At 49.7% G+C, this 12,468-nt stretch overlaps 3 protein-coding genes and 1 long non-coding RNA gene across 25 annotated transcripts in view; 3 read left to right on the forward strand and 1 right to left on the reverse strand.

The window, feature by feature from the left end:
* SGIP1 (SH3GL interacting endocytic adaptor 1) overlaps positions 1 to 6,567 on the forward strand; it is a 60,197-nt gene extending 53,630 nt beyond the window's left edge. For all 21 annotated transcript variants that reach the window (XM_042804620.1, XM_042804624.1, XM_042804645.1 and 18 more), the window contains one exon: positions 516 to 6,567. In XM_042804620.1, coding sequence (XP_042660554.1) covers positions 516 to 538 — 23 coding nt within the window. In that variant the 3' untranslated portion in view covers positions 539 to 6,567. The remainder of the gene's footprint in view (positions 1 to 515) is intronic.
* A 902-nt stretch (positions 6,568 to 7,469) lies between these two features.
* On the forward strand, positions 7,470 to 9,805 carry DYNLT5 (dynein light chain Tctex-type family member 5). Of its 2 annotated transcripts, none has more exons than XM_042806649.1 (3): positions 7,470 to 7,594; positions 7,700 to 7,829; positions 8,759 to 9,805. In XM_042806649.1, the coding sequence occupies exons 1-3, from the start codon at positions 7,563 to 7,565 to the stop codon at positions 8,960 to 8,962; spliced, it is 366 nt and encodes a 121-aa protein (XP_042662583.1). In that variant the 5' UTR covers positions 7,470 to 7,562; the 3' UTR covers positions 8,963 to 9,805. The 2 variants fall into 2 exon arrangements, with proteins under 2 accessions (XP_042662583.1, XP_042662585.1); XM_042806651.1 differs by having other exon boundaries at positions 7,471 to 7,593; positions 7,705 to 7,829.
* INSL5 (insulin like 5) lies at positions 9,806 to 11,600 on the reverse strand. Its single transcript, XM_032998798.2, has 2 exons — positions 11,411 to 11,600; positions 9,806 to 10,110 (listed from the first exon to the last, which is right to left on the reverse strand). The coding sequence occupies exons 1-2, from the start codon at positions 11,583 to 11,585 to the stop codon at positions 9,875 to 9,877; spliced, it is 411 nt and encodes a 136-aa protein (XP_032854689.1). The 5' UTR covers positions 11,586 to 11,600; the 3' UTR covers positions 9,806 to 9,874.
* Positions 11,591 to 12,451, forward strand: LOC116963150. Its single transcript, XR_004407973.2, has 2 exons — positions 11,591 to 11,703; positions 11,980 to 12,451. It is a non-coding gene; the product is annotated as an uncharacterized LOC116963150 (long non-coding RNA).
* Positions 12,452 to 12,468: the final 17 nt, after the last annotated feature.

Here is a 12,468-nt window from a genome sequence, read left to right on the forward strand (position 1 = left end):
TGCCGCTTACAGGAGCCGTGAGCTTCATGGGCTCTTTCCTGCTCGTGGGTCCTGCGTGAAAGGCAAGGTCTGGGGGTCTCCAGAAAGAGCTTTTGCCCCATTGCTACAGAGAAAGACAAATATTTCTTCTTTTTGCCCCATCGCTACAGAGAAAGACAAATATTTCTTCTTTTTGCCCCATCGCTGCATAGAAATACAAGTATTTTTCTTTTTGCCCCATCGCTGCATAGAAATACAAGTATTTTTCTTTTTGCCCCATCGCTGCATAGAAATACAAGTATTTTTCTTTTTGCCCCGTCGCTGCATAGAAATACAAGTATTTTTCTTTTTGCCCCATCGCTGCATAGAAATACAAGTATTTTTCTTTTTGCCCCATTGCTGCAGAGTAAGACAAGTGTTTTTCTGGGTGCCACTCATGCGTGGCCGTGGGTGTGGGGGCCGGCGGAGGCAGGCGGCCATCCCCTGGGAATCGGGGCTGCTCCCTCCCCACAGCTGATTTCTGATCCCGTTTCTAGGTAAATACTTGGCCGATAACTGATGGAAGCTTATGCAAGTCTATGGAAAATAATATGGAAAATACCCAAGGACTGCTGTGCGTGGAACGGGTTTTAATTACAGTTTAAGGAAAATGAACTAAATCCTGCACTCGGGACATTTCTGTTGGAAGTGTCGACAACTTTCAGCATTTTTTTCCTTGGAAAACACCGTCTTGACCAGTCCTACAGTATTTACTTCTAGATGTAACATTGTTAATGGTTTTAAAATGTAATTATTGTATTTGTAAATTGTACTCATTCCAGTAAGGCTGTATTTTGGCAGTTAGACACTTGAGTTTTAGCATTTTACCATTCATGAAATGGATGTAATTTAAACTGTGGTATATAAATTTAATAGTAGTACTGTTGAATGGCACAATGCTTACAGAGGTAGATTACATTTTGTCAATATATACGATTTAAATACAATACTGATAGCTGTTATGAAGGGGGTGCCTCATAAAAAGAGAGTTAAGTAGAACCGACATGCCGATTTTACTTTTTCTTCAGTCCTTAGTATGTCTCATGGTGGTGAATAAAAAGCTCTATCTTCAGGTTTAGCTGGTTTAACTCCAGAAAAATATTGCCGTAAATGTGGAGGTTCCTAATACAGTCCCCCAGCAAAACGCAGGGAAAAAAAAAAATCTCACTTCTACAAAGAGTATTTAGTTCAAGTTTCAATTACAAGAAGCCTCCGTGAACGTGCCCGTGTCCTCTTACGGCCGCAGATTAACCGTCGGGAGGCCCAGCCGTGCATGCGCAGGCGACGAGCGCTTCTCTTTGCCCCACATCCTCACTCTTTGCAGAGATGCAGAGAAGGAAATAAGCCAGCAAAGAGGTTGGGTAGTAAATGTGAGCTTACAGCCCTGTCTGGAACCGTTACTGATGTTTTTAAGGAGGCGTTTTCCGTACAGCCTCCAGATTTTCGGTCGCGTTTCTGTGTTCCTTTGCTCGCCTTTTCTGGTTCTTTTCGCCATTTTTGAAAGGCCCGCGGGTTTGGCAAATGCTTTAAAGACATGCAGCCCCCTCCACGCCTTTCTGTCTTACCACCCAGGCCGGCAAGCACATACGTACAAACACTGGAAAACAAAAGGCAGCCCAACCTGACCCTTGGTGGGGCACCCAGTGCCGGCGGGGGCCGGGGCCGGGGCTGGGGGGAGCGGGAGGAGCGCGGGGGGCTGCCCAAAGCCAGCGGCTCTCTGGTGGAGGTGGGAACACACACAGAAGTGCCGAACTGGGAGCAGCAGGGCAGGGGGGGCTGGAAATTGTCCCTGTGTGTTTTCTCTGAGCTGCCGGGGCACGGACCCGGGCACGGCGCGCTGCCGCTCTCTGCGCGTCGCCCGAGCTGCGTTCGGTATTTGCTGGCGTGAGTCTCAGCCTGCTGCTGGCAACACGGTGACAGCGGTCACGGCATTAACGGAGCGGCACCTGCCCAGGCGGAGAGCTCGTTTTGGTGGGAAAATGTGGCAATACAGGGGGAAAAGAAGGGCTCTTTCCAAACTTAAACGTAGTTGCTGTTCCAATGCAGAGAGAAGCACGGGAGCATCCGCTGAGCGGGGTGCTGGGGACTCTAGAAAGGAGCGAGATGGTAAATAGCGCTACTTTTGCAGTCGCAAATGTTGCCAGGATTGGGCTTGTCTGTTTGCGTTAGGAAGCTTTGACCGTGCGTGTCGGGAAGTGCTTGCTCACGGAGCGGTTTGGAGTGATGTAAGAAAACAGAAATCCACGTCCATCTTAAAAGAAAACGAGGAAATTTGGAGATATTTCAGCTCTGAGATGATTCCCAGATTTAGAATTGTGTGGTAGGGTGGCTGAGTTGCGTGCATGCTCACTAAAGGTATCAACACAGAAGATGAAGCACAATTCAGTTATGCAACTTCAGAAATCTTTTCAGTTTTTGAAGGTAAACTTGCCAGCACTCCCAGACGGAGTGTTAAACTATGTTAATAATTTTTGCCCTGAAAGGAAAATATGTATAAACTGTGTAACCTACCCCCTTTCTGACACAGGAACACAGGGCAAAATCTAAGAATCAGTTTTCACATAATTGGTTCATGCTGTGTACAATGGTTATAAACTCATACTTCCAAAAGAGATCTATGTCATAGTCCTGAAAATAAGGATTTTATAATGTAAATATGACTAGAACATAGATATTTTACTTTATATTTCATTTGAAAGACAAGGTGTTTACATTAGCATTGGGTTTTTAAATGCTTTTTAAACAAACAAACAAAAAAAAAGACACAACCCAAAGCTCCCAAGCTTGTCCCATTTGTGCTGTCCCACAAAAACGGAGGGTTTATTTTCCGGGTGCGTGGCGGTGCTGGGATGCAGCCCCCGTGGCCTGGGTAGAGAGGTGAGAAAGTCCTGCACCTTTCCTGGGGTGAATCTGCTGCCAGGCACGAGTCCGCCGCGCCAGCACGCTTGCAGCCCCGCGGGGACACGGTCCCCTTCCAGCCACCGGCAGGTGACACAAAACAGCTACTCCCAGCCCGCGACACTGGGACCGAAACCAGCGGTTTGGGACGGGTTTTTTGCCATAGTGCTTTTGCCAGTTTTTCGTGCAGTGTTTTTGGTTCGCTAGGTGTTTATTTGCTCAGGAGCGTTGAACCGCGCGTCTCCGCTTTCCCTCCCAGCACGACCACCCTCCTGGACTCCTTTGCAAGGAGACGCTGAACCCGCACTGATGGTTCGGTTTCCCTGCCCCTGTCCGACGTCTGAGCAGCGAGGCAGAGCAGCAGAGTGCCTCGGGGATGCTTATTTTGTCGGGTGTTCGTGTCTTGCATGTCATACGAGTGTGGCACGCCAGCGTTGCCCTGCTTGGGGAGGGGGAACCAGTTGCGTTTCTAAGTCTGAAGTACAGGAGACTGGTCTTTCTGCCTGGCTTTGAGAAGGTGCCAGCAGAAAAAAAAAGATTAGGGGCAGCAGCTTGGGATGTATCAGACTTAAATTTAAAGGGGCAAATAGGGGCATGTAGAGGGATGTTTATCCCCGATTCCAGCTTCTGTCGTAGCGGCGAGAGCTCCCGGCTCTGGAGAGGGCACGGGGGGGTGCGCTGCCGTGGTGTGTTCAGGGCAGTCAAGCTCTGCAGGCTTCACCTCTGTTTTTAGGCAGGAAATATTGCATCTCTTCAGGGAATGCATCCGTTTGGTACTGCCCGCCCGCTAGCAGGGAGCGGCTGCGTCAGCGGGGAGCGGGGAAGGCGGCGGCTGGCTTGCCTGTGAGTCGCCTGCGTTTCTGGAGCTGAGCATCGGCGCTCCGTTTACCGAGCGCGTGGGCCAGCGGGGCTTCTGCCAAGGAGAGCTGAGGCAGAAAAGGGGGCTCAGCACCACCCAGCGGCACTGGCACCCCTTAACTCAGCAGCACGCAGATCTGAGTTTAAAAAAAAAAAAAAAAAAAATAAATATATATATATATATAAAGGAGGCATTCAAATAATAAATAGGCGTGATGCATGCACAGAATGGCTTTAGTACTTGCGTGGACCTTTCCCTTTAGACTGTGTCCTCAGCCACCAAGGCTGAAAGCGTGGCGAGGGATTTTCCTCCGGGGTCCCCGGGAGCCGCCAGCAGCCCACGCCTGCAGGGTCAAGGTGCCCGCTGACGGAGCGGGAGCGTTTTTCCCCACGGAGACCTGCAGACTCGGGTCTTTAGATGTCAGGAGCAGGAAGTCCTTTGTTTGCAACTTTTCTTCTTCTGTTCGTTGCAAATATTCACGATCCTCAGCCAGCTTACGGTGCTCCTCACAGGAGACGTTTCAGACCCATTTTCTACTTCAACAATATTTCTTAGCAACTATGAAATTGCTCAATAGTATGAAATACTGCCAAATAATAAGCTTCTTATTTGGTGTTTGCATTTGTTCTTAAATATCACTGTTATAAAGCTTCCTCTTATTTTTTGCTGTAAGGCCACTGTCCATTAAACTCCTATTCTTGCCCAGCTGGCACGAGTTCTCGGTGCGAACGCGTGAGCTTCACTCGCAAAAGCTTTTTCACACGAGCGTGATCTTGCACTGAGGAAGTTACACAACTGCACGCTCCTCCCGACGCAGGCTGGACTTAGTTATATGGTATTTCAGTTAAATTAATTTTGTCTTCAGTATGTCCTTTCAGGATTTATCTGTTAGAGGTTTTTTAAAACACAGGTGGGGGGGGGGGGGGGGGGGAAGTTTATATTAAAATGAGATCTTGTTTTGGCCAGGCAGGGAGGGGATGGGGTGGAAGGGCAGCTTCCCAGGCAGGCTCCAGGCACCGTCACTGCGGGATGCTGTTGGGGTATCTCTCACAGCAGCTCCTGGGGTTTGGGCTGCGTGGGGAACACCAGAGAAATATGCTACTTAAACTTCTCGGTTTGTAGCCACACACACCTGCAGGTGAGACCTGTCTGCCTTCTCCTTTTAGCAGGACCACAGGGCCCCAGGGTAGTTGTTTAGTGCCCAGACGTAAAAATCAGTCAGCTCTTGCACAGGTGATTATTTCCCCACCCAGGTCCCTGCCGAGACCTTGCCGTGCTGTCCATGCTGCCACAAATCATACTCGTCTTTGCTTACCTAATTCTGGATGATTCAAACCGGCTGGCGACGGCACTCCGTCGAACCACAGCTGCAGGGATTCCTGCAGCAACAGCATCACAGAAAGAGTCACCATTTCACTTTTTTTGCAGCAGAAGCATTTTTAAATGGCTGGACTGCAATGAAAAGGTGACATATTTTTAAATGACCTAAGAGAGAGTCAAAGACCTTTTACTAAAAACGTTTGGTCCTTCTCGGACCTCTGCCTTGGCTCCCCATCTCCTTTGGCAGCGGCGTTGTTCCTGTGCCTACCAGGCACGTGGTGCAGTTCTGTGTTGCACAGTAATCCTGCTCCATTTTACCTTTTTTTTTTTTTTTTTTTTTTTGGAAATACAACCCACAGGTCTGTTACCCAAACACCCAACTTGAGAAAGCCACTTCAATACACTGAATGTAGAGTGCTATCTTTCCCTACCCTTTTGTTGGTTTTATGTGAAAATGTCTTGGTTACAAAACTTAATTTTGAAGCTTACCATGACCAAAATACGTAACATCATCACATTGTGCTTTCACGGTAAGAAATTACTGTCTCAAAGATTTCATTTCATAGCCAGAGTTGCTCTTTTCTCTTTCTCACAATTTCCCAAGGAATGTAACTCTTACAGAGCTGGGGAGTTTTTATGATCATCAGTATTTTAATTCTTATTTCACTGTAAGGCTAGACAAAGGTCTGCAGAAATACCCCTCACCTCCTGTGTGACCTTCCCTGTCACTTTAGGAGGGACTGCAGATAATGCTGCTGACAATTGTTCTTGAAATCGCAAGCATTAGTGTGGCAATGCTTTTCAAAGTTTTGCACACAAGCAGGACTTCACTACAGGCCAAGCAGCGTGTGACAAAACATGCCAGGTTTTAGCAAGGCGTTCAAAATACCTTATTCCTCTGTCCAAAATCCCTCCCTTTCTGAACAGAGGGCGAATCGCTGCGGACATGCCGTCCTGCTGTTGGGTTCGTAATCCACACAGGAGGGGTCTTCCTCTCCAAAAACGCTCTAAAGTTGATGAAATCACCCGGTTGCTTTGACGACATAAAACGTACGGAGGCGTTGGTGGTGGTCGGAGAGAGGCATTGAGTCGGGCTGTGGTTTGAAGCTGTGGCCCAGGCTGGTGGGTGGAGGGCACAGGGCACGGGAAAACCTCGCTGTGACACCTCCGAACCCACGGGAAGCCCCAGAGGTGAATTGGATTTCCCCGGGTATCGCCCTGTATCATTTTACGAACTCCCTCGTGTATAAAATGTTTATAAATATTTGTGGATTAAGATACACAGGTCTATTTTTAAGATTTAAGTTAAATAAGTTAATTAATGGCTGGCCTTTTTTTGCCTAAACGTGCAATGAGATATATTATACCTTTAGTCTACGATGGCCTAGGTACTGCTTAGTCTGTGATGAAAACTTTGCTGCTTACCTACTGTTCTCAGAGAAAAAAAAAAAAAAAAAAAAACAACTGTAAAAGACATACAGGTTTGTTGCACACGGACTATTGCAGCAAAGCTTTGCATTTGACCACTGGTAATATGAATGTGTTGTATTGACTTGTTGAAGATAATCATGAAACAACATATTTTAAATGTTACTTGCCTTATAGATTAGAATACAACTATGTGGATATCATTTTTGTAAATAATGTTTTTTATAAATGTCTCTCCTCCATTCTCCCCGTCACCCATTTCACAAAATCTTGAATATGCAATTATTTACCATGCATAATGTTGCGACAAATAAATCCCCACGTCAGAACAAAGTTTATTAATTCTATACATAAGAACTACATTAAATACCCGATCGAGTTGCAATTTAAATGTGATTTTTTTTTTCTTCCCCCCCTCTCCCCCTTCCTTGAAAATAAATGAAAATTGTAAAACACTGCTTTCTCCGAGTGAGCTTTGCATGTGCAGGAGTACCTGGAAGAGCCGGGCAGAGGTACCAGGGGACCTATGGAGGCCGTAGGGACCCACGGGGTCTGGGGAAGCTGGGGGGGACCTATGGGGGCTATAGGGACATGTGGGGGACCTGTGGAGGCCGTAGGGACATATAGGGGCTATAGGCACGTGTGGGGGTTCTAGGGACCCACAGGGGCCATGGGGGAAACCCGTGGGGTCCTTATGGGGGTTACAGGGCCACCCTCAGCAGCCATGAGGACATGAAGGGGACTTGTGTGGGGACCCGCGACGGCTGCGAGGGCGCGTTGGGGACCTGCGGGGGACGGAGGGACACGGGGGCTGCGAGACGCAGGAGGTCGGGGGGGGGGGGGGGGGGGGGGCAGCCCCGCGGGCGGCGGTGGGGAAGGGAAAGGGAGAGGGAGAGGAGGGGCGGCGGGGAATGGCGGCTCGTTACCGGCGACACCCGCTCGGGCTGGGCGGGAAGGCGGCGGCCAGCGCCGACCCGCGGCCGCCGGGAGCGGGGAGCCGGCTCCCGCCCTTCCGCCTCCCCTCAGCGGCGGGGCGGCCATGCGCGGCGGCGCGGCGGGCGGCGGCTCGGGTAGGTCTGAGGGGAACTTCCCAAGCGTCTTCCCCCCGCCTCTCCCGGCTTCCAGCGCCGTGGGGTTTTCCCTCGTAAAACGCGGGTTTAATCTCGGCGTCTGCCCCTCAGGTCCCCCCAGACGCTTCCCGGTGGCGGCGGTGGATGCTATCCTGGAGGATGTGCTGGGGAGCTGCCTGAGGGAGCAGCCGTACGAGCCGGCCCGGTGCAGGGAGATGGCGAAGGACATCGCTGAGGTACCGCCGGCGGCCATTTCGTCCTCGCGCCTCGACAGGGTGTCGGGGAGGTGGCCGTCGGCGCAGGGAGGGCCCCAAATATAAAGTGTGAAAGAAGTGCTGGGGGAGGCCGCCAAGATGCGCCAAGGGCTGCTCGTGAGGTGGCTGCAGGCTGATATGAATTAATAACGAGGTTTGTGCGAGCGGCGGTGGCTCTGGCCAAGCACACGGTTCAGTGAAAACTCCGTGCTGCCATTGCCCTGTCCAGAAATGCCATTAGTAAGTTTTAAGTATAGATCAGAACTTTCCAAAGTAGGCCAGTTATGGTAGCAGCTGAATTCTGCACAGTGACGTGCGTGCAAGCTCCTTGTTGGTTAAATCCAGTCTTGCTGCTGAGCAAAGACTGGCCTGACCCTTTATTCTTTTACCTGATTTGGCCCAGAAAGGCTCACCAGCATTAAAAAAGCACTACCATCTGCTTTTCCTTTCTCTCCTCTAATCAGCAGGTAACTTTGAACACACGCGGGGAAGAATGTGGTATGCACATACAGTGACTCCTTACTTAACATCTGTGCTTGCAGTCCAGCAGGACGGTTGTGCCTGGTTTTAGCAGGTGGAAGCGTTGGTTCTCTTGTGAAAGAATCGCAGTAGCACGCATGCCACCTGTCCGTGGGGCTGGGGGAGTTTGCAGGAGATGTTTCAAATGCTGCGGTTCAAAGATTGTCACCAGGATTGTCGGAAGGGCTTAGTGCTGGCAGTGCTTGCACTCGTCTGTCCCAGAAAACCAAATCCCTGAGCACCCCCTGTAAAGAGAGCTCACAACTTGTGTTATTAAAGCATGGGTAAAAGACCTTATTTTCTCTTGCAGGTTATTAAAGCGTGGGTAAAAGACCTTATTTTCTCTTGCAGGTTATTAAAGCGTGGGTAAAAGACCTTATTTTCTCTTGCAGGTTATTAAAGCTCGGGTAAAAGACCTTATGATCCCGAGGTACAAGATTGTTGTGGTGACACATATTGGGCAGCTGAATGAGCAGAGCATGCAGATCGGAAGCAGGTGCCTGTGGGATCCTGTGAGCGATACGTTTTCGTCGCACGTGTTCAAGAACACATCACTGTTTGCTCTTGCAAATGTCTATGCTGTCTATTTTGAATAAGGAGGTGGTTGAGTTTAACAGCAGAAATGAGCGTTCAGCCTAACTTTTCCTGTTTCTGTTGTTGAAAACGGTTGTGAAGGACCAAGGCAACTTCCACCTGTTTTGAAATGTGATTACCATAAGCCTTTTGGTAGTGAATGTAATTATTTCCCACAGCTTTCTCTGGGAAGTGATTCTCTGTGAAATGCCATTTTGCACCTGATTCTGTCTGCTTTCAGAACTGGGTCTCCCTGTAATTATTTTTTTTCTCCCCGAATTTGCCCTTGCTACGTGATCCCCAAGTAAAAACCACAGGTTTTTTTGGAATGTAAAACAAAAGCGTTTTTTCCTCCTATCAAATGGCGCTCGTGGGCAGCTAGGCACGTGCCGGCTCCGTGCACACGCCGTGTTGCAGATGGGTGCTGTAAGTGCCCCCTGCCCTGCCTGGGGGACAGAGGGATCCCTCCAAACCTTCCTGCCAGGCCCAGTGACACCCCGGGTAGGCTCTGCAGTGGGAGGGCAGAGCTTTGCCTGCCGAGGACTGACCTGCTGGCCCCCAAGAAAAGCCCTGAGTACGGAGAAGGTGGCCCAGAGAAAGCAGTTAGTTCTGCTTGGAGAAGACTAGCTCAGTCCCACAGTGTTTGAAATTGCTTATTTTATTACGTTTTATGTGTAAAGCAGAAACTAGAACAGTAGTTAGATGGGAAGAAATAGTTGTACTCCTGACTAAAAGTTTAAACTGCTTTGTGGAGTCCAGACAACCCAACGTAAACTGTCATTGCAGCTGTTTGCTGGTTTGCACTACAGCATTTAACATTCAGCCTTTACTCCCTAGTGTGCTACAATTAAAGAATACAGCTGGAATAGGTGTGGTCATGATTACTTTAATACACAAAGGCTGTGACACTGAACCTCATCAGCACCTGCTGCATTTTAGCAGAGGGAACTGATCTCCCTCTCAGTGCAGCCGATGCTGCAGCAGGATGTGGTGAGCAGCTTGGCTACTTCGCGCTTTTTTAGCATAGACATTTTCCCGGTGCGTTGCTGGTCTCGCTCCATCTCGGGCTTGATGTTGTGGATTTCTTCGCTGTCACTCTCCAGCCTCTGGTCTGTGTATGGCAAGGAGTCGGCATAACCGTTGTTCTCTTGTGAGAAGGGCAGGGGATTTTCTGTCACATAAAAATCGGAAGCTAAAAATTAGAAGTCATGGAATCACGAGTAGTTTATAATTGTCTTTACTAGAAAGACAGACCAGCCTACAGCCAGGGAGCTGAAAGTATCCTCCACGTCTCTGATGTGAACAACCAAGATATACCAGATCACTGACTTCTCACCAGGGCAGTATTAAAATAGATATGTGAGGTACACATTCAGTGATTAACGTGTTAAACCACCTAGTAATTTATGGATTTCTTTTGGAGAGTGTTCTTTGTAGGAATAGTTGCCTTATCAGTCTTACACTGATATATTTGCTTTGAAGGGTAAACCCATGATTTGATGTGCCAGCAGCACTTGACCAGCACGTTAACCTGGAACTGCTTGTGGGTTTCCTGAAATGCAGATATTATGTTAAGGCATCAGATACCCCACAGTTTCAAAGTCCCTGGATATTCCCACTTAAATTACACTTCTGGTTCACGCATGTTTTAAGTACTGCAGTACAATCGAGCACTGCCTTGTGGAGTTTCTAAAGGTACCATAGTTCTCCTGCTTAGTTTAGCAGTGGGGGGTTCTTTAACAGACTCTCAGGTGGGGTGTTCCAGGTGGCATCACTTCTTATGTTTGTTTAAAGCTGCTGCTACAATAGAATTCTGAAAACAGGCAAATGTTACTGCATGGAGAGTGTAGAAAGCCTCTGTTCCCGTCTTCCTTATTTTCTTCTTTCTAGTTATTTTAAGCTATCAGAATACAAATTTCTAGCAGTGCATGTAATGGCTGAATTTTCTGACTCTGTCTAAAAATAGAAATAGGTACACCACCACATGAAGATACTTAAATTGCAGAGTGTATATTCAACAAACTTTAATAATCATATCCTTAAGTTGTAATAAAGTTTCTGGCTTCCAGTGGGGAAAGTGGTGTGCCATGAAGCTCAGCGTTAAAAAACTCGCACTGACTGCTGCAAGACCTGTCTCTGGTACTTAAAAGTGTCACGGCATGGTGATTTTCAGCGGCAGCCTCAGGCTTCACTCCTGGTTCCTGGCTCAACTTGGAAAACCTCGATCTAAACGCTTTTTATTCAGCGAAACAGCACGCTAAGCTCAGCCAAGCAAGCCAGGAGGGAACAAAAGCTGCGAATCGGAGCGAAGCCCGTGCCGAAGGCGCGCGTGTTTGGGGGAGCGGCAGGAGCCGGGGTGCAGCTCTGCCCTGGGGTACAGCCCGCGGGCGAGCGGCCCCTTCCTGATCCCCTCGGAGCCCGGCGCACCTCGCGGTGGGCGATGAGCCCCTAACGCTTTAATTAGTACTTACCAAACAGGTAGCGACCATCAGTCGAGTGCCTCTTCCACCGGGAGCCGCCGCAGGTGAAGACGACGGCTCTGATGAAGTCTCTCCCGCAGAGCTTCACGGCGTTGCCTTCGCCTCTCGCCGCCCGGGCCGCGGCCAGGCCAGCGAGCAAGGCCAGCGCCAGCACTGCACCCCTCATTCTGTGGGCACCCCGCTTCCAGGCCGGCTGTCGGCAGGGCAGGAGGCGCTGCGGGGCCGAGGTGGGCAGCCCGGCTGGAACCCTCTCCTTTATACCGCCCGCCCGTCCGCTCCAGTGGGTAACAGCTCGTTCTGGGGATGACTTAATGTTTGCTAAAACCAAGTGAATCGCTTGTTTCCGGTAACGTTTTAAGTGCTTTGGGACTTGTGCTGGGATTTCGGTCAGGTGTTAAAGACTCCGTAGGACTTTGCTATAGGAACACCTGTAGTACAACATGTTTATAGAGTACAAGCTTAGATCAATACTGTTAATGTGTATGTTCTGCAAAAGTGAAAGGGTGTTTATTACGTGGTTTGTAGATAATGGGGTTTGTCTCTGTGCGCTTCCCACACAGCTGTGCTACCGCCGCCTGGGGCCCGGCCGTGCCCGTCGCCACAGTTGAAGCAACGTTGGGTCTTTTTCCTGGTAGCGATCCCAAACTAAAAGAGAATTCACTTCCAGCGCCGTTGGCTTTCGCGTAGCTCTTCGTTACCCCTGCCACCTTCTCTGGCCAAGCATCCCCTTGTCAAGCCGGCAACTGCGGGCGCCTCAGAGGAACTTGCTGGTGCTGGGCAGTCACCCAGGAGAAAATCGGGTACGGAGGGGGTTTTGGCGGCAAACGTTGGCATCCGAGCCTTCAAAGGCGCCGCTGCGGTTCCCGGCGTGCCGAGCGACGGGGAGGGTTTGAGCGCAGTGAACTCGCTGCGGCAAACTGCGGAGCAGCGTGGTTGCCCGAGAGCTTGCGTCTGGGGGTGTTCGCCTCGCAGCTCCTCGGGTGCCGTGGAGCTGCAGCTGCATGCTGAGGCCGGCGGACGTGGCCCTTGTCCGAAAAGGTGTAGAAAAA

The sequence above is a fragment of the Tyto alba genome, unplaced genomic scaffold (genome assembly GCF_018691265.1).
Source record: "Tyto alba isolate M040663 unplaced genomic scaffold, T.alba_DEE_v4.0 Super-Scaffold_1000006, whole genome shotgun sequence".
NCBI lineage: Eukaryota > Metazoa > Chordata > Aves > Strigiformes > Tytonidae > Tyto > Tyto alba.